This window comes from Symphodus melops (genome assembly GCF_947650265.1).
Source record: "Symphodus melops genome assembly, chromosome: 5".
NCBI lineage: Eukaryota > Metazoa > Chordata > Actinopteri > Labriformes > Labridae > Symphodus > Symphodus melops.
The window spans coordinates 6,138,149-6,155,905 of NC_136695.1; the positions used below are offsets into that span (position 1 = coordinate 6,138,149).

The following is a 17,757-nucleotide window of genomic DNA, read 5'->3' on the forward strand; positions in this document are numbered from 1 at the left end:
AAAAAGATTGATTGATTGATTTATTGATTGAACGAGAAGAGGATCATTTGAAAATAGAATGATTAAAAGTAGAATAATAATCTCTGGAGAAAAGAAAGTCCATCACTCCGGCCACTTGTATTTACATGCAGTCATCATATGTTTTAAAGAGTCTGTTAAAGCTTCCTGTCCTCCTCTCCTTGATATTTTTCTTGACCTTCGCTGTCCCAGGTGCTGAACTGGAAACCTGAACATGTTGTGTCATTTTCTTGATAAAAAAAATAGAATTAAAGCAGTGATAATCTCCCTTTATATCGCTGTATAATGATTATACTCTAATATGTTGGATATTTTCTGCAACTCCTGCGGTCAGTGTGGAGCTCGGTCAGTCCAACATGAGTCAATGTTTAAATGTGACTAAATGAACAAAATGAGAGATGAAATTTGACTACAGATCAAGTAAAAACCTGCAAAAAAAGGGAGTACAAGTACAACAATGAAGCTGTTAAAGCTTCCTGTCCTCCTCTCCGTGATGTTTTTCTTGACCTTCGCTGTCCGAGGTGCTGAACTGGAGCGTGTTGTGTCATTTGCTTAGAAATGGTATAAAACAGTAATGAGCTTAATTCATATCGGTGTTCATGATTTCACCCCAATATGTTGAAGGTTTGCTGCAACTCCTGCTCATCGTGGAGCTCAGTCAGTCCAACAGGATGTCCCAGATTCACAGTGCTGTTCAGAGGGGGGCGCTAATGCTTCAAAGGATTGTGTTTTTAAAAGACGTGACCCAAGAAGAAGAAAAGCAGAGCTCTGTGTTCTACGAGGTTCTCAGACCAGACTTAAAGAACCGTGATTCCGGAGCAGGAAGTATTCAGCCCTCATCGTCTGATCTACTAAAATGTCTGGAAGAGGAAAGGGAGGTAAAGGACTCGGCAAAGGAGGCGCCAAGCGTCACCGTAAAGTCCTCCGTGATAACATCCAGGGAATCACCAAGCCCGCCATCCGCCGTCTTGCTCGCCGTGGTGGTGTGAAGCGTATCTCCGGTCTGATCTACGAGGAGACCCGCGGTGTGTTGAAGGTGTTCCTGGAGAACGTGATCCGTGATGCCGTCACTTACACCGAGCATGCCAAGAGGAAGACCGTGACCGCCATGGATGTGGTGTACGCCCTGAAGAGACAGGGACGCACTCTGTACGGCTTCGGAGGTTAAACCTGATCCTGACCCGCTCATACTCAAACCCAAAGGCTCTTTTAAGAGCCACACACTCAATCTGAAGAGTCATTTCTCAATGTCTATATCTCTATCATAAGCCAGTAATACGCCGTGTAAACTGCTTGTATTTGTGCTTTTTAACGAACACAGCACTTACAATGTTGCAATAACAACGGAAGGAAAGAACAGTCTCGTGAAGGGCGGGAATAGTGTTACAAACATCAACCTCAATAATTAAAGGCTTTGACTCGAGTGTAAAAACCAAAGAGCACCGGATACTAGACCTTACTTTTTATCGAAAACGACATGATACAAATGAGTCCTGTACTTCAGCCTCCTCGCAGTTAACGCACATATTCGACACAATAAATACAGTCAAGAGGCTTATTAAAAATCATGATGTTCATGATACATGAATAACATCATTGCACTCTTCATGAACCTCATGTTAACACACATGAGGCTTTACTTACGTCCATGAGGTATTAGGCCACATGTCAAACAAGTAGGACTGAAACATGTAAAAGTAGTGCTGCATTCACTTTTGAGGAACAGCTCAAAGTAAAGAAGGTACAATGCTAAAGGCATGCATGTGAACCAACAACAAAAAGATAGAACAATACAAATAACAAGGTAGGTTTAAATATGTATTCAAGTCCTTTTTTAGGCCTACACCGTCAACTTACATTGGTTATTACACAGTAAATATAGGCTATCAATAGTAATAGTGGAATATTTGTCTCAACTTTCTCGAGGCTCGAAATGAGAAGATCATTTGGGAATTGGCAGTCTTCTGTTTACACCATTTTAATATTGAGTATGTGTCGGTCAAAACTCTGGTCTTTTTCCCTCTGAGGGGTTTCACTGCTGTCTCTTTCCTCCACTATCTTGCATGTTGACATGTTGCTGTCTTGATGGGCTGTACAGTTAACGGCTCAAGGTAACCTCGGGCATTTGTTGGCTTCATTTGTGAGTCGGCATGGCCTACTATATTTGGATGGCAACATCTGGAATAACGACTGAGATAGTTCAGGGAAACGGATTTCGGACCAAGCCCGCTCACTCCACACAAAGCACGGCCCCGAGAGCCCAAGCTCCAGCCAATCCCCTGTGAGCAACAGCACGCCCTCATTTGCATCAGCAGCAAATAAAGAGAGACTCCCGACCAGGCGTAGCCATCTGATCCTGAGACCACCACTCAGAAATCATGCCTGAAACCGTGAAAGCGCCCAAGAAGGGCTCCAAGAAAGCCGTGTCTAAGGCCACCAAGACCGGCAAGAAGAGGAGGAGGACCAGGAAAGAGAGCTACGCCATCTACGTCTACAAGGTCCTGAAGCAGGTCCACCCCGACACCGGTATCTCCTCCAAGGCTATGGGCATCATGAACTCCTTCGTGAGCGACATCTTTGAGCGCATCGCTGGGGAGGCATCCCGCCTGGCTCACTACAACAAGCGCTCCACCATCACCTCCAGGGAGATCCAGACCGCCGTCCGTCTGCTGCTGCCCGGTGAGCTGGCCAAGCACGCCGTGTCCGAGGGCACCAAGGCTGTGACCAAGTACACCAGCTCCAAGTAAACCCGCTGATAACCAGCAACAACATAACGGTCCTTTTCAGGACCACCCAACCCTTCCTTCAAGAGCTCAACTCCAATTCATATATTACAACATGCATGTGCATATTCCTTTCTTTCATTTGCACACTGCAATACATCTTCTACCCCTTTTCACAAACCTATCCATTCTTTCAACACGCCCCAATTCAAGGCAACTTTACTTTCACGCTTTCTTCATCTGGACAACATAAACCCACTCATTCACCTATTCACAAGGCTTCAATATATCACACTGCAACTTAGTGCTCACTGTGTAAGCTTACTGCAAGCGAGACCAACTTTCTGGATACTAATACTCTATACAAACGGCAGACATATCTAATGTTTACACAAGACACACATTAATGTTAGACAACACATCAAAACCTACTTTTGTCAGTGAACATCTGACTTACGCATTCCTCATGTATTGGAACATTTAACCCTTTACATTAGCTTATTACATGTATAGGAGACTGAATTTCATTGTATCACAAACCTCGCAGCAAGCCTGCGACTCAACACCCAGGGAGACAAAACCCACACTTACCGCGAGGGAGATTAAATCCCCCCGCGACAAATTACGTTTTTTGAATTAAATTGAAAAAGCGCGAACCAAACACCGCGATTTTAAAGCTTTTACACATCCACACAAATCTTCCAAATAAAACAGAGGACAAAAAGTTGCGTAAACAATATTGAGTATCTCAAAGGTAAGTAGATTTTACAAAGTACTTACCTGCAAAATACAGGACAAGTGCAGACGCATTCAATTGGCCTTCCAGGTTGCAGCTGAGGTGTGGGCGGAAGTGCTCACCTGAGACAACCCGGCACAACTGTTCCGTCGTTGTCAGTTCCATCTGAGGTGCTGCTCTGCTTTACAATAATATTGCATGAATTTTTTCCCTTTCCTCTCAAAAGAAAGAATATTTTAAAGGAATATTCCACCTCCGCGGCCAAAAATATTAGATGTCATTGTCTCAGATTTCCGATCTCCCCTAAAGCCAAAGAGGTGAACTTTAAAACATTCAATGACATTTATCCATGTGCTGAATTTCTAAGACGGATATTTCATTTGGACAGTAAAACAGAAACAGAAACACTTGAGCACTTGAAGTTTTCCTGCAAGGTATGTGATTTATTTTGGAAGAATTTCACAAGTTGGACAGCCCGTAATAACATGGAGGTGCCTCCCCTGACATCCAACAGTGTGAAACTTGGTTTTATAATGGAGGACAGAAAATTAGAATTTAACTTAAATAACTTACTTGTACTTGCCAAATATTTTCTACACAAATGTAAATACTCAAATACTGCCCCACTCTTCAGCATGTGTTTGAAGGAGCTGCAGCTTTATGTTGATTCTTTGAAACTTATGAAATCAAGGAAGGCCCTATATGTCTATGTGAGAGCTTGTCAGGTTTTGATTGATTGTTGTTTTTTTCTGTTTGTTGCTCTGTTGTACAAAACAAACAAAAACAATAACATTGCACCGTGTATGTAATGAAACAAAAACTATTAAATGCCCATCTGCTCGTAATATGGGCTTTCAAGTCGTTAGAAAATACCTTTTAACCAGCTCAATCCAAAATAAACACAAAAGTGCTCACATATCTTTGGGTGTGCCACAATTACATGTGGGACAATAACTACAGGGCTTGGACCTCTTAACATAAAACAAACCAATCAATAACTAATGATGAGGATATTTACTGTCAAGACAAACGCTCATTTCATACAGCCTTTGCTGATTTGATTAGTTTCTCAGCTTCTGGGTAAGACTAGGCTGTGCTTCAGAGACAGTAACCTGCTCTCCACACAAATGGAAACTGCTGTGATTCATTCAGCCCGCATTAACTCTCATGTCAGATTGTTAAGACGTACAGTTTCCAAACTTTAACTTTGTCCCCTTCTCATAAAATCTACCATTTAGTCGGACCTGGAGCTGAAACCGACAACAACAACATCATCTGTGAGTCTTTCTGACCGCCTGAGTCTGCGTGTGTTTACCTCCCCAGAAAAGTGTCCGATTAAAACGAAACTAATCAAAGTATAACGTCAATGCTCGTTTTGTTCGATTAACGGAAGCCTCTGCGCACACTAGCAACATTTTAAACGTTCACAGGTCTCATGAAGCCACTTTAGAAGCCGAAATGTGACGGAAAATCCCCGCGTGTTACACAAACACACCGGGTACCGTCGAGGTTTGAAGCCTGCTGTCGCGAAATAACGGAGCCCTGGCCCCCAAACACGAGCTGGGTCTGAAGAGAGGAGGGTTTTCTAACTGCTGCCACACATTTCTTCGTTTCAACAGATTGTCTGTCTGAGATATATCCCCACAATGTTGAAGATAAAACACAAAGTGTCGCCACATTTCAGGCGGGAGTAGGGCTTTCTGCAGGGGTTGACTCTTCACGGTTCTCATGTTCCATTTATGTCCCTCCTCCGCTCGTTCGCTCCGCACGTCCAGTGAGAGATCATCATGGCAGAAGAAGCTCCAGCAGTAGCCCCGGCGAAAGCCCCCAAGAAGAAATCGGCTCCCAAGCCCAAGAAGGAGGGACCCACCCTCCCGAAGCTCATCCTCAGCGCTGTGGCCGAGTCCAAAGAGCGCAAAGGTGTGTCTTTGGCGGCGGTGAAGAAGGCACTGGCGGCTAAAGGTGTGGATGTGAGCAAGGCTAACAAACGCATCAACACCGCCGTGATTAAGCTGGTGACAAAGGGCACTTTGTCCCAGACTAAAGGCACGGGGGCCGCAGGATCTTTCAAGCTCGCAAAGAAAGAGCCCAAAGCCGCCAAACCCGCAGCCAAGAAGGTCGCAAAGAAAGCTCCAGCCAAGGCAAAGAAGCCCGCCGCAAAGAAAGCGACACCCAAGAAGAAGGCTGCAGTCAAGAAAGTAGCAGTCAAGAAGTCCCCGAAGAAGGCAGCCGCAGCCAAGAAAACTCCGGTGAAGAAGGCAGCCAAAAAGCCTGCAGCCAAGAGCCCCAAGAAGGCTGCACCGAAGAAGGTGGCGAAGAAGACTCCCGTGAAGAAAGCTCCAGCTAAGAAAGCACCCGCAAAGAAGACTGCAGCCAAGAAGGCCAAGAAGTAAATCTTGAGACCACTATTCAAAGCATCAAAGGCTCTTTTAAGAGCCACCACAACTTCTAAAGAGTCTGTCCTAAGCAATCAGCTGTTCTCAGTTCTTTTATAATCTTGTAATACACACATATTGCACTGCACTGTTAAATGTACCTTTCTCAGGTCTGTAGCCAGCCTAATGCGTGTGCGGGCGCCTTAGTATCCTAACACATTTTTATCTTAAGCTACATGTAATTTATTCCTGCATACTGGATGTGTTATGCACTATACGTTCTTCTTTTTTCTTTTTTTAACAAAATGCTCCAAATTCTCAGTTGATTTATTCCCTCGTGATAAGATTGTGTTGTTGGTCTCGGTCTGTAGTACAGCATGATGTTACTTTTGTAGGTCCCATGGTTCCAACAGTTTGTGTTGAATTTCAGAGTGATTAGTTTGTTTTTATACTTAGAAAATATAATACCCAAAGTATCCTATAATGTCCGAATTTATTCTAGGGACTTAAAAATCATGGAGAGCAAAGGCTTTTAACAATGTCTCAAACAGTCCATGAGAAAAATGAAATCCACGGGACAATAAATCACTAAACAACTGTGCTTTCCTCCTCCATGCACGCGCAAGAAAGTGCCGTTGTTTACATCTCAATGCTGCTACTGACACCTACTGGCCACAATGAATATTGCCCTGCGGGTGATTTAAACTGAAGCGGGTGAATATCTCCTATTTAAAGTTCCACAAATCATGTAGTAGTTTTGGCAAGCAACTTCCAGAACCAAATAAAAAAAGTTCCTCGTGTTTGTCTTTGGCAACACCCTGAACCCCAAATTACTCCGACTGCTTCAACACCAGTGTGTGAATGGAGGACTAATGATGTCAAAGCACCTTGATACGTCTGAAGACTAGAAATGTTGTTTCTGGCAGATTCAACCTTAGAAAGTTAAAAAAATATATATATATCTGAGGTAGAAAATACTCTTAATACTCTGGCATTCTGCAGCTATCGTTATTTCTCAATGAAAAGTCATTATTTCAGTAAAATTGAAATTAAGAAACCGTTCAGTAATATTCGTATTTTGTCATGTGGGATTATGGGATTTATAGTAAAATAATATACATTATTTCTGATTGTTTATTTTTTTTTAAAGTAGTTAAAAAAACAAAGCAAAACCTGTTTATGGTGGCTTGCTAAGATTGTAGAGAAGACACCATATGAACAGAAACAACAGCCCTGGTTATACTGGACGCAGGTTTGACCCCTGAAGTAAGATGTATAAACAAATGACACCTGCTGGAACACGCTGTGCCATTTGCCTTGTTGTTCTTTCTTCATCAGGGCCCTGCACTGTTAAATGTACCTTGCTCAGGTCTGTAGCCAGCTTAATGTGTCTCCGATTTTTTTTTTAATTTAAGCTACATGTAATTCATTCCTGCATACTGGATGATTTATGCACTATACTTTTTTTCCCCTACAAAATGTTCCGAATTCTCAGTTGATTTATTCCCTCGTCTCCTGATAAGTTTGTGTTGTTGGTCTCGGTCTGTAGTACAGCATGATGTTACTTTTGCAGGTCCCATGGTTCCAACAGTTTGTGTTGAATTTCAGAGTGATTAGTTTGTTTTTATACTTAGAAAATATAATACCCAAAGTATCCTATAATGTCCGAATTTATTCTAGGGACTTAAAAATCATGGAGAGCAAAGGCTTTTTACAATGTCTCAAACAGTCCATGAGAAAAATGAAATCCACGGGACAATAAATCACTAAACAACTGTGCTTTCCTCCTCCATGCACACGCAAGAAAGTGCCGTTGTTTACATCTCAATGCTGCTACTGACACCTACTGGCCACAATGAATATTGCCCTGCGGTTGATTTAAACTGAAGCGGGTGAATCTCTCCTATTTAAAGTTCCACAAATCATTTGTCCCTCGGTGGAGAGGCCAATAGCTTCAAGTGTCTCGGCCACCACTTGTCCACGTATCTCAGCTTTTCTTAGGAGAAAACTTCACTGCGCCTGTTAGAAATGGATCAGGATTTTCAGAAAACATTCAATATATTGGAATGAAATGGTTATACATCGATATGAAGGAAAATTATTAGTGTTTACACGCAACAACATGCACAACATACTCCGGTTCAGTACCAAGGACAGCGAAAGTCAAAGCCAGGCAGGACGCGCTGACAGCTTATTGCTTTATTGCATGTTCTCGTCAATTAGTCGAACACGGCTGAGTAGCACAGACAAACACCACGGTGCATCTGCGCAGCTTCAAGACTCTCTGCGTGCCACTTTGAAAACGTTGTATACGCGTATAATTACAAGTGCTACAGCGGCAGTAGTTATGGCAATATGTGTAATCTGTGCGCGTGATATATTGGGAATTGGTTTATATTGTGTGGTTGCAGCAAGTCGTGTCCTTATTGCTGGACACGGGACTAGTTATAATATGTCATCTTGCAGTAGACAGTGGACAGTAGAGGAAGAGCTCTGAATAAATGTGGTGGCTCTTAAAAGAGCCGTTGTTGTGGTTTTGGAGCAGTAGACAGATTAAGCTCTCTCTCCGCGGATCCTTCTTGCCAGCTGGATGTCTTTGGGCATGATGGTGACCCTCTTGGCGTGGATGGCGCACAGATTGGTGTCCTCAAAGAGGCCGACCAGGTAAGCCTCGCTGGCCTCCTGCAGAGCCATGACAGCGGAGCTCTGGAAGCGCAGGTCGGTCTTGAAGTCCTGAGCGATCTCACGGACCAGACGCTGGAAGGGCAGCTTGCGGATCAGCAGCTCGGTGGATTTCTGGTACCGACGGATCTCTCTCAGAGCCACGGTACCGGGCCTGTAACGATGGGGCTTCTTCACGCCACCGGTGGCCGGGGCGCTCTTACGGGCAGCCTTGGTGGCCAGCTGCTTCCTGGGGGCTTTGCCTCCGGTGGACTTACGAGCGGTCTGCTTGGTTCTTGCCATCGTCTCTTGTCTCTCTAAACGGGAGAAAAAATGTACTTCGACACGGGCCGAGCTGCTCTTAAAGCGGAGGAGCGGGTGTGCCGCAGTGACGTTGCCTCAGACCTCCGGCCCCTGATTGGTGACGGGTTGCTTCTGGAGCTCAGCCCCGACGGGGGGAGCGAGCCCCCGCTTCGATCTCCGCTGCTCATTGGAGGAAAAGTTGTTCAAACTGTGGAGCCAAAGTCGGAGCGAGCCGCCCCCTGCTGCTCTGCTGGAAGCCTCTCTTCTGGTTGGAGGGGCAGGAAAACGCCCGCGCTCCGCGGACATATAATGGAGAGCATGTCCGCCTTGGCTACATTTCTCTCAGTCCCGACTCAAGAGATAAACAACAACCATGTCTGGAAGAGGCAAGACAGGCGGAAAGGCCAGAGCAAAGGCAAAGACCCGCTCTTCCCGTGCTGGGCTCCAGTTCCCAGTCGGTCGTGTTCACAGGCTGCTGCGCAAAGGAAACTACGCCCAGCGTGTTGGAGCCGGTGCCCCCGTCTACCTGGCGGCTGTGCTGGAGTACCTGACCGCTGAGATCCTGGAGCTGGCCGGTAACGCTGCCCGTGACAACAAGAAGACCCGTATCATCCCCCGTCACTTGCAGCTGGCTGTCCGCAACGACGAGGAGCTCAACAAGCTGCTCGGAGGAGTGACCATCGCTCAGGGTGGCGTGCTGCCCAACATCCAGGCTGTCCTGCTGCCCAAGAAGACCGAGAAGGCCGCCAAGAAGTAGAGACGCACGGCGTACACTCACCAACACAACGGCTCTTTTAAGAGCCACCCACACTCCATCAAGAGAGCAATTTACCTGAATGAATGAATCTGATTATTCTGATGATTTTAATATATATTTATTTTTTGTATATTCAACGATCTTTTTGTAAATCTTGAACATCACTTATTTTTACTGGACCCCGGTCACTTTTACACACTGACACTTTAAACTGTTTACAGTATTCTATGCTATACTTAATATTTTTGTGAAACAACTTTTATTTCTTTAGCTATATTCTATTATTGTGAAACTGTGTTTATTGTTATTGCGTGGCCTGCGTCCATTTCACTGCACATCTGTATGAGCACGTGACAAATAAAAATCTTGAAATGAATCTTGACTGATGAAAATCAAATGGGCATAGTTATAGTTTGTGATAAGATACACGATGATAGGTGGGCTCAGCATAACAAAATCACAGACGTTGCTAGATAATTCATTTTAGTTGGTGTTCTGATATCAGTAGCTCCATGCGAAGCTGTTCAGCTTCACCACGCAACGAATAGTACAGGTTCATCTGCTGCACAACGGAGACACATCCGCCCTCATCTGCAACTGTGTGACGTGTCAATTAATCGCTCATTCACAAATGTTGCTTATCACGTAACTGGTGAGCTTTAATGAAGGCAAACTTCAAGCACAGTACACTTCCTTGGCCTCAATGGAAGCATCAAGGCCAGATACAGCGGGGACTCACAAATACTCAACAGCAAGACTCCAGAAAGGGCAGAGTTTTACACAGCCCAGGTCGGTACACGGATAACAAATAAACAAACATAACTCAAGTAACTTCAAGGATTGTGTAAGGAAGACGTGAGCTTTGACAAATGGAACGAACCGCGCGCACACACTCACAAGTGTTGGTTATTACTTTACTGATGATTGATGAAATCTCCTCATACGAATGATGCTGTTTAAGGAAGTACACTCATTCTCTAAAACTTTCCTTGATGACGATCTATGTATAGCCACAAGTTCTGCTGAATACACCCACATCCCATTATTATCACCACACGTCTCTGCCTCTTTTCGATATTCCACTTGAAAACATGGGAGATAATTCAGTGGTGAAACATCTTAACAGTCCATATCTGAACTGAACTCAACAACCTCTATTATTTCTGAGTAAAGTCAGAAGAATTGTCTATTTTAGAATAATGGTTGTAGTTGTGACCTTAAAGCATCAACTATCCTACTATAGTACCTATCCTACTCTTCTTTCTGCATCTTGTCCCATCTCCCCCATCCCATTTCAAGCCCGGCACAGTTTAGCAGATGGCTGTTCCGTCATGAGCCCGGGTCTGCTGAAGATTACTGCCTGTTAAAAGGAAGTTTTTTCATGCCACGCTATGACGGATTAAGGTGGGCTCTTGTAATATAGCCATAAGTAAGGTCTTTTACCTGCTTTTTGTAAACATAACAATGAGCATGGTCTTGTTACCTGCTCTTTTGTTAATGTTAACAGACAAACAGTAACGTCCTTTACCTGCTTTTTGTAAAGTGTCTCGAGATAACACCTGTTATGAATTGCCGCTATACAAAAAAAGATTGATTGATTGATTTATTGATTGAACGAGAAGAGGATCATTTGAAAATAGAATGATTAAAAGTAGAATAATAATCTCTGGAGAAAAGAAAGTCCATCACTCCGGCCACTTGTATTTACATGCAGTCATCATATGTTTTAAAGAGTCTGTTAAAGCTTCCTGTCCTCCTCTCCTTGATATTTTTCTTGACCTTCGCTGTCCCAGGTGCTGAACTGGAAACCTGAACATGTTGTGTCATTTTCTTGATAAAAAAAATAGAATTAAAGCAGTGATAATCTCCCTTTATATCGCTGTATAATGATTATACTCTAATATGTTGGATATTTTCTGCAACTCCTGCGGTCAGTGTGGAGCTCGGTCAGTCCAACATGAGTCAATGTTTAAATGTGACTAAATGAACAAAATGAGAGATGAAATTTGACTACAGATCAAGTAAAAACCTGCAAAAAAAGGGAGTACAAGTACAACAATGAAGCTGTTAAAGCTTCCTGTCCTCCTCTCCGTGATGTTTTTCTTGACCTTCGCTGTCCGAGGTGCTGAACTGGAGCGTGTTGTGTCATTTGCTTAGAAATGGTATAAAACAGTAATGAGCTTAATTCATATCGGTGTTCATGATTTCACCCCAATATGTTGAAGGTTTGCTGCAACTCCTGCTCATCGTGGAGCTCAGTCAGTCCAACAGGATGTCCCAGATTCACAGTGCTGTTCAGAGGGGGGCGCTAATGCTTCAAAGGATTGTGTTTTTAAAAGACGTGACCCAAGAAGAAGAAAAGCAGAGCTCTGTGTTCTACGAGGTTCTCAGACCAGACTTAAAGAACCGTGATTCCGGAGCAGGAAGTATTCAGCCCTCATCGTCTGATCTACTAAAATGTCTGGAAGAGGAAAGGGAGGTAAAGGACTCGGCAAAGGAGGCGCCAAGCGTCACCGTAAAGTCCTCCGTGATAACATCCAGGGAATCACCAAGCCCGCCATCCGCCGTCTTGCTCGCCGTGGTGGTGTGAAGCGTATCTCCGGTCTGATCTACGAGGAGACCCGCGGTGTGTTGAAGGTGTTCCTGGAGAACGTGATCCGTGATGCCGTCACTTACACCGAGCATGCCAAGAGGAAGACCGTGACCGCCATGGATGTGGTGTACGCCCTGAAGAGACAGGGACGCACTCTGTACGGCTTCGGAGGTTAAACCTGATCCTGACCCGCTCATACTCAAACCCAAAGGCTCTTTTAAGAGCCACACACTCAATCTGAAGAGTCATTTCTCAATGTCTATATCTCTATCATAAGCCAGTAATACGCCGTGTAAACTGCTTGTATTTGTGCTTTTTAACGAACACAGCACTTACAATGTTGCAATAACAACGGAAGGAAAGAACAGTCTCGTGAAGGGCGGGAATAGTGTTACAAACATCAACCTCAATAATTAAAGGCTTTGACTCGAGTGTAAAAACCAAAGAGCACCGGATACTAGACCTTACTTTTTATCGAAAACGACATGATACAAATGAGTCCTGTACTTCAGCCTCCTCGCAGTTAACGCACATATTCGACACAATAAATACAGTCAAGAGGCTTATTAAAAATCATGATGTTCATGATACATGAATAACATCATTGCACTCTTCATGAACCTCATGTTAACACACATGAGGCTTTACTTACGTCCATGAGGTATTAGGCCACATGTCAAACAAGTAGGACTGAAACATGTAAAAGTAGTGCTGCATTCACTTTTGAGGAACAGCTCAAAGTAAAGAAGGTACAATGCTAAAGGCATGCATGTGAACCAACAACAAAAAGATAGAACAATACAAATAACAAGGTAGGTTTAAATATGTATTCAAGTCCTTTTTTAGGCCTACACCGTCAACTTACATTGGTTATTACACAGTAAATATAGGCTATCAATAGTAATAGTGGAATATTTGTCTCAACTTTCTCGAGGCTCGAAATGAGAAGATCATTTGGGAATTGGCAGTCTTCTGTTTACACCATTTTAATATTGAGTATGTGTCGGTCAAAACTCTGGTCTTTTTCCCTCTGAGGGGTTTCACTGCTGTCTCTTTCCTCCACTATCTTGCATGTTGACATGTTGCTGTCTTGATGGGCTGTACAGTTAACGGCTCAAGGTAACCTCGGGCATTTGTTGGCTTCATTTGTGAGTCGGCATGGCCTACTATATTTGGATGGCAACATCTGGAATAACGACTGAGATAGTTCAGGGAAACGGATTTCGGACCAAGCCCGCTCACTCCACACAAAGCACGGCCCCGAGAGCCCAAGCTCCAGCCAATCCCCTGTGAGCAACAGCACGCCCTCATTTGCATCAGCAGCAAATAAAGAGAGACTCCCGACCAGGCGTAGCCATCTGATCCTGAGACCACCACTCAGAAATCATGCCTGAAACCGTGAAAGCGCCCAAGAAGGGCTCCAAGAAAGCCGTGTCTAAGGCCACCAAGACCGGCAAGAAGAGGAGGAGGACCAGGAAAGAGAGCTACGCCATCTACGTCTACAAGGTCCTGAAGCAGGTCCACCCCGACACCGGTATCTCCTCCAAGGCTATGGGCATCATGAACTCCTTCGTGAGCGACATCTTTGAGCGCATCGCTGGGGAGGCATCCCGCCTGGCTCACTACAACAAGCGCTCCACCATCACCTCCAGGGAGATCCAGACCGCCGTCCGTCTGCTGCTGCCCGGTGAGCTGGCCAAGCACGCCGTGTCCGAGGGCACCAAGGCTGTGACCAAGTACACCAGCTCCAAGTAAACCCGCTGATAACCAGCAACAACATAACGGTCCTTTTCAGGACCACCCAACCCTTCCTTCAAGAGCTCAACTCCAATTCATATATTACAACATGCATGTGCATATTCCTTTCTTTCATTTGCACACTGCAATACATCTTCTACCCCTTTTCACAAACCTATCCATTCTTTCAACACGCCCCAATTCAAGGCAACTTTACTTTCACGCTTTCTTCATCTGGACAACATAAACCCACTCATTCACCTATTCACAAGGCTTCAATATATCACACTGCAACTTAGTGCTCACTGTGTAAGCTTACTGCAAGCGAGACCAACTTTCTGGATACTAATACTCTATACAAACGGCAGACATATCTAATGTTTACACAAGACACACATTAATGTTAGACAACACATCAAAACCTACTTTTGTCAGTGAACATCTGACTTACGCATTCCTCATGTATTGGAACATTTAACCCTTTACATTAGCTTATTACATGTATAGGAGACTGAATTTCATTGTATCACAAACCTCGCAGCAAGCCTGCGACTCAACACCCAGGGAGACAAAACCCACACTTACCGCGAGGGAGATTAAATCCCCCCGCGACAAATTACGTTTTTTGAATTAAATTGAAAAAGCGCGAACCAAACACCGCGATTTTAAAGCTTTTACACATCCACACAAATCTTCCAAATAAAACAGAGGACAAAAAGTTGCGTAAACAATATTGAGTATCTCAAAGGTAAGTAGATTTTACAAAGTACTTACCTGCAAAATACAGGACAAGTGCAGACGCATTCAATTGGCCTTCCAGGTTGCAGCTGAGGTGTGGGCGGAAGTGCTCACCTGAGACAACCCGGCACAACTGTTCCGTCGTTGTCAGTTCCATCTGAGGTGCTGCTCTGCTTTACAATAATATTGCATGAATTTTTTCCCTTTCCTCTCAAAAGAAAGAATATTTTAAAGGAATATTCCACCTCCGCGGCCAAAAATATTAGATGTCATTGTCTCAGATTTCCGATCTCCCCTAAAGCCAAAGAGGTGAACTTTAAAACATTCAATGACATTTATCCATGTGCTGAATTTCTAAGACGGATATTTCATTTGGACAGTAAAACAGAAACAGAAACACTTGAGCACTTGAAGTTTTCCTGCAAGGTATGTGATTTATTTTGGAAGAATTTCACAAGTTGGACAGCCCGTAATAACATGGAGGTGCCTCCCCTGACATCCAACAGTGTGAAACTTGGTTTTATAATGGAGGACAGAAAATTAGAATTTAACTTAAATAACTTACTTGTACTTGCCAAATATTTTCTACACAAATGTAAATACTCAAATACTGCCCCACTCTTCAGCATGTGTTTGAAGGAGCTGCAGCTTTATGTTGATTCTTTGAAACTTATGAAATCAAGGAAGGCCCTATATGTCTATGTGAGAGCTTGTCAGGTTTTGATTGATTGTTGTTTTTTTCTGTTTGTTGCTCTGTTGTACAAAACAAACAAAAACAATAACATTGCACCGTGTATGTAATGAAACAAAAACTATTAAATGCCCATCTGCTCGTAATATGGGCTTTCAAGTCGTTAGAAAATACCTTTTAACCAGCTCAATCCAAAATAAACACAAAAGTGCTCACATATCTTTGGGTGTGCCACAATTACATGTGGGACAATAACTACAGGGCTTGGACCTCTTAACATAAAACAAACCAATCAATAACTAATGATGAGGATATTTACTGTCAAGACAAACGCTCATTTCATACAGCCTTTGCTGATTTGATTAGTTTCTCAGCTTCTGGGTAAGACTAGGCTGTGCTTCAGAGACAGTAACCTGCTCTCCACACAAATGGAAACTGCTGTGATTCATTCAGCCCGCATTAACTCTCATGTCAGATTGTTAAGACGTACAGTTTCCAAACTTTAACTTTGTCCCCTTCTCATAAAATCTACCATTTAGTCGGACCTGGAGCTGAAACCGACAACAACAACATCATCTGTGAGTCTTTCTGACCGCCTGAGTCTGCGTGTGTTTACCTCCCCAGAAAAGTGTCCGATTAAAACGAAACTAATCAAAGTATAACGTCAATGCTCGTTTTGTTCGATTAACGGAAGCCTCTGCGCACACTAGCAACATTTTAAACGTTCACAGGTCTCATGAAGCCACTTTAGAAGCCGAAATGTGACGGAAAATCCCCGCGTGTTACACAAACACACCGGGTACCGTCGAGGTTTGAAGCCTGCTGTCGCGAAATAACGGAGCCCTGGCCCCCAAACACGAGCTGGGTCTGAAGAGAGGAGGGTTTTCTAACTGCTGCCACACATTTCTTCGTTTCAACAGATTGTCTGTCTGAGATATATCCCCACAATGTTGAAGATAAAACACAAAGTGTCGCCACATTTCAGGCGGGAGTAGGGCTTTCTGCAGGGGTTGACTCTTCACGGTTCTCATGTTCCATTTATGTCCCTCCTCCGCTCGTTCGCTCCGCACGTCCAGTGAGAGATCATCATGGCAGAAGAAGCTCCAGCAGTAGCCCCGGCGAAAGCCCCCAAGAAGAAATCGGCTCCCAAGCCCAAGAAGGAGGGACCCACCCTCCCGAAGCTCATCCTCAGCGCTGTGGCCGAGTCCAAAGAGCGCAAAGGTGTGTCTTTGGCGGCGGTGAAGAAGGCACTGGCGGCTAAAGGTGTGGATGTGAGCAAGGCTAACAAACGCATCAACACCGCCGTGATTAAGCTGGTGACAAAGGGCACTTTGTCCCAGACTAAAGGCACGGGGGCCGCAGGATCTTTCAAGCTCGCAAAGAAAGAGCCCAAAGCCGCCAAACCCGCAGCCAAGAAGGTCGCAAAGAAAGCTCCAGCCAAGGCAAAGAAGCCCGCCGCAAAGAAAGCGACACCCAAGAAGAAGGCTGCAGTCAAGAAAGTAGCAGTCAAGAAGTCCCCGAAGAAGGCAGCCGCAGCCAAGAAAACTCCGGTGAAGAAGGCAGCCAAAAAGCCTGCAGCCAAGAGCCCCAAGAAGGCTGCACCGAAGAAGGTGGCGAAGAAGACTCCCGTGAAGAAAGCTCCAGCTAAGAAAGCACCCGCAAAGAAGACTGCAGCCAAGAAGGCCAAGAAGTAAATCTTGAGACCACTATTCAAAGCATCAAAGGCTCTTTTAAGAGCCACCACAACTTCTAAAGAGTCTGTCCTAAGCAATCAGCTGTTCTCAGTTCTTTTATAATCTTGTAATACACACATATTGCACTGCACTGTTAAATGTACCTTTCTCAGGTCTGTAGCCAGCCTAATGCGTGTGCGGGCGCCTTAGTATCCTAACACATTTTTATCTTAAGCTACATGTAATTTATTCCTGCATACTGGATGTGTTATGCACTATACGTTCTTCTTTTTTCTTTTTTTAACAAAATGCTCCAAATTCTCAGTTGATTTATTCCCTCGTGATAAGATTGTGTTGTTGGTCTCGGTCTGTAGTACAGCATGATGTTACTTTTGTAGGTCCCATGGTTCCAACAGTTTGTGTTGAATTTCAGAGTGATTAGTTTGTTTTTATACTTAGAAAATATAATACCCAAAGTATCCTATAATGTCCGAATTTATTCTAGGGACTTAAAAATCATGGAGAGCAAAGGCTTTTAACAATGTCTCAAACAGTCCATGAGAAAAATGAAATCCACGGGACAATAAATCACTAAACAACTGTGCTTTCCTCCTCCATGCACGCGCAAGAAAGTGCCGTTGTTTACATCTCAATGCTGCTACTGACACCTACTGGCCACAATGAATATTGCCCTGCGGGTGATTTAAACTGAAGCGGGTGAATATCTCCTATTTAAAGTTCCACAAATCATG

The 17,757-nt window shown here is 44.1% G+C and overlaps 8 protein-coding genes across 8 annotated transcripts; 7 read left to right on the top strand and 1 right to left on the bottom strand.

Moving 5' to 3' along the window:
• Positions 1–815: 815 nt before the first annotated feature.
• Positions 816–1,239, top strand: LOC306823339 (histone H4). The gene has a single exon (XM_079342798.1). It carries the CDS (start codon positions 875–877, stop codon positions 1,184–1,186), a length of 312 nt encoding a protein of 103 aa, XP_079198924.1. The 5' UTR covers positions 816–874; the 3' UTR covers positions 1,187–1,239.
• Positions 1,240–2,346: 1,107 nt separating this feature from the next.
• LOC306824133 (histone H2B 1/2-like) lies at positions 2,347–2,815 on the top strand. Its single transcript, XM_079344138.1, has one exon. The coding sequence runs from the start codon at positions 2,397–2,399 to the stop codon at positions 2,763–2,765; it is 369 nt and encodes a 122-aa protein (XP_079200264.1). The 5' UTR covers positions 2,347–2,396; the 3' UTR covers positions 2,766–2,815.
• Positions 2,816–5,246: 2,431 nt separating this feature from the next.
• LOC306823510 (histone H1-like) lies at positions 5,247–5,896 on the top strand. The gene has a single exon (XM_079343089.1). It carries the CDS (start codon positions 5,265–5,267, stop codon positions 5,868–5,870), a length of 606 nt encoding a protein of 201 aa, XP_079199215.1. The 5' UTR covers positions 5,247–5,264; the 3' UTR covers positions 5,871–5,896.
• A 2,481-nt stretch (positions 5,897–8,377) lies between these two features.
• On the bottom strand, positions 8,378–8,860 carry LOC306823512 (histone H3.2). The gene has a single exon (XM_079343091.1). The coding sequence runs from the start codon at positions 8,814–8,816 to the stop codon at positions 8,406–8,408; it is 411 nt and encodes a 136-aa protein (XP_079199217.1). The 5' UTR covers positions 8,817–8,860; the 3' UTR covers positions 8,378–8,405.
• A 303-nt stretch (positions 8,861–9,163) lies between these two features.
• On the top strand, positions 9,164–9,635 carry LOC306823513 (histone H2A). Its single transcript, XM_079343092.1, has one exon. The coding sequence runs from the start codon at positions 9,190–9,192 to the stop codon at positions 9,571–9,573; it is 384 nt and encodes a 127-aa protein (XP_079199218.1). The 5' UTR covers positions 9,164–9,189; the 3' UTR covers positions 9,574–9,635.
• A 2,336-nt stretch (positions 9,636–11,971) lies between these two features.
• LOC306823515 (histone H4) lies at positions 11,972–12,395 on the top strand. The gene has a single exon (XM_079343094.1). It carries the CDS (start codon positions 12,031–12,033, stop codon positions 12,340–12,342), a length of 312 nt encoding a protein of 103 aa, XP_079199220.1. The 5' UTR covers positions 11,972–12,030; the 3' UTR covers positions 12,343–12,395.
• A 1,107-nt stretch (positions 12,396–13,502) lies between these two features.
• Positions 13,503–13,971, top strand: LOC306823514 (histone H2B 1/2-like). Its single transcript, XM_079343093.1, has one exon. The coding sequence runs from the start codon at positions 13,553–13,555 to the stop codon at positions 13,919–13,921; it is 369 nt and encodes a 122-aa protein (XP_079199219.1). The 5' UTR covers positions 13,503–13,552; the 3' UTR covers positions 13,922–13,971.
• Positions 13,972–16,402: 2,431 nt separating this feature from the next.
• Positions 16,403–17,052, top strand: LOC306823511 (histone H1-like). The gene has a single exon (XM_079343090.1). It carries the CDS (start codon positions 16,421–16,423, stop codon positions 17,024–17,026), a length of 606 nt encoding a protein of 201 aa, XP_079199216.1. The 5' UTR covers positions 16,403–16,420; the 3' UTR covers positions 17,027–17,052.
• The last annotated feature ends 705 nt before the right edge of the window (positions 17,053–17,757 follow it).

Coding starts and splice junctions, on each gene's coding strand:
- LOC306823339 (XM_079342798.1), top strand. CDS start 875: ATGTCTGGAAGAGGAAAGGGAGGTAAAGGACTCGGCAAAGGAGGCGCC.
- LOC306824133 (XM_079344138.1), top strand. CDS start 2,397: ATGCCTGAAACCGTGAAAGCGCCCAAGAAGGGCTCCAAGAAAGCCGTG.
- LOC306823510 (XM_079343089.1), top strand. CDS start 5,265: ATGGCAGAAGAAGCTCCAGCAGTAGCCCCGGCGAAAGCCCCCAAGAAG.
- LOC306823512 (XM_079343091.1), bottom strand. CDS start 8,816: ATGGCAAGAACCAAGCAGACCGCTCGTAAGTCCACCGGAGGCAAAGCC.
- LOC306823513 (XM_079343092.1), top strand. CDS start 9,190: ATGTCTGGAAGAGGCAAGACAGGCGGAAAGGCCAGAGCAAAGGCAAAG.
- LOC306823515 (XM_079343094.1), top strand. CDS start 12,031: ATGTCTGGAAGAGGAAAGGGAGGTAAAGGACTCGGCAAAGGAGGCGCC.
- LOC306823514 (XM_079343093.1), top strand. CDS start 13,553: ATGCCTGAAACCGTGAAAGCGCCCAAGAAGGGCTCCAAGAAAGCCGTG.
- LOC306823511 (XM_079343090.1), top strand. CDS start 16,421: ATGGCAGAAGAAGCTCCAGCAGTAGCCCCGGCGAAAGCCCCCAAGAAG.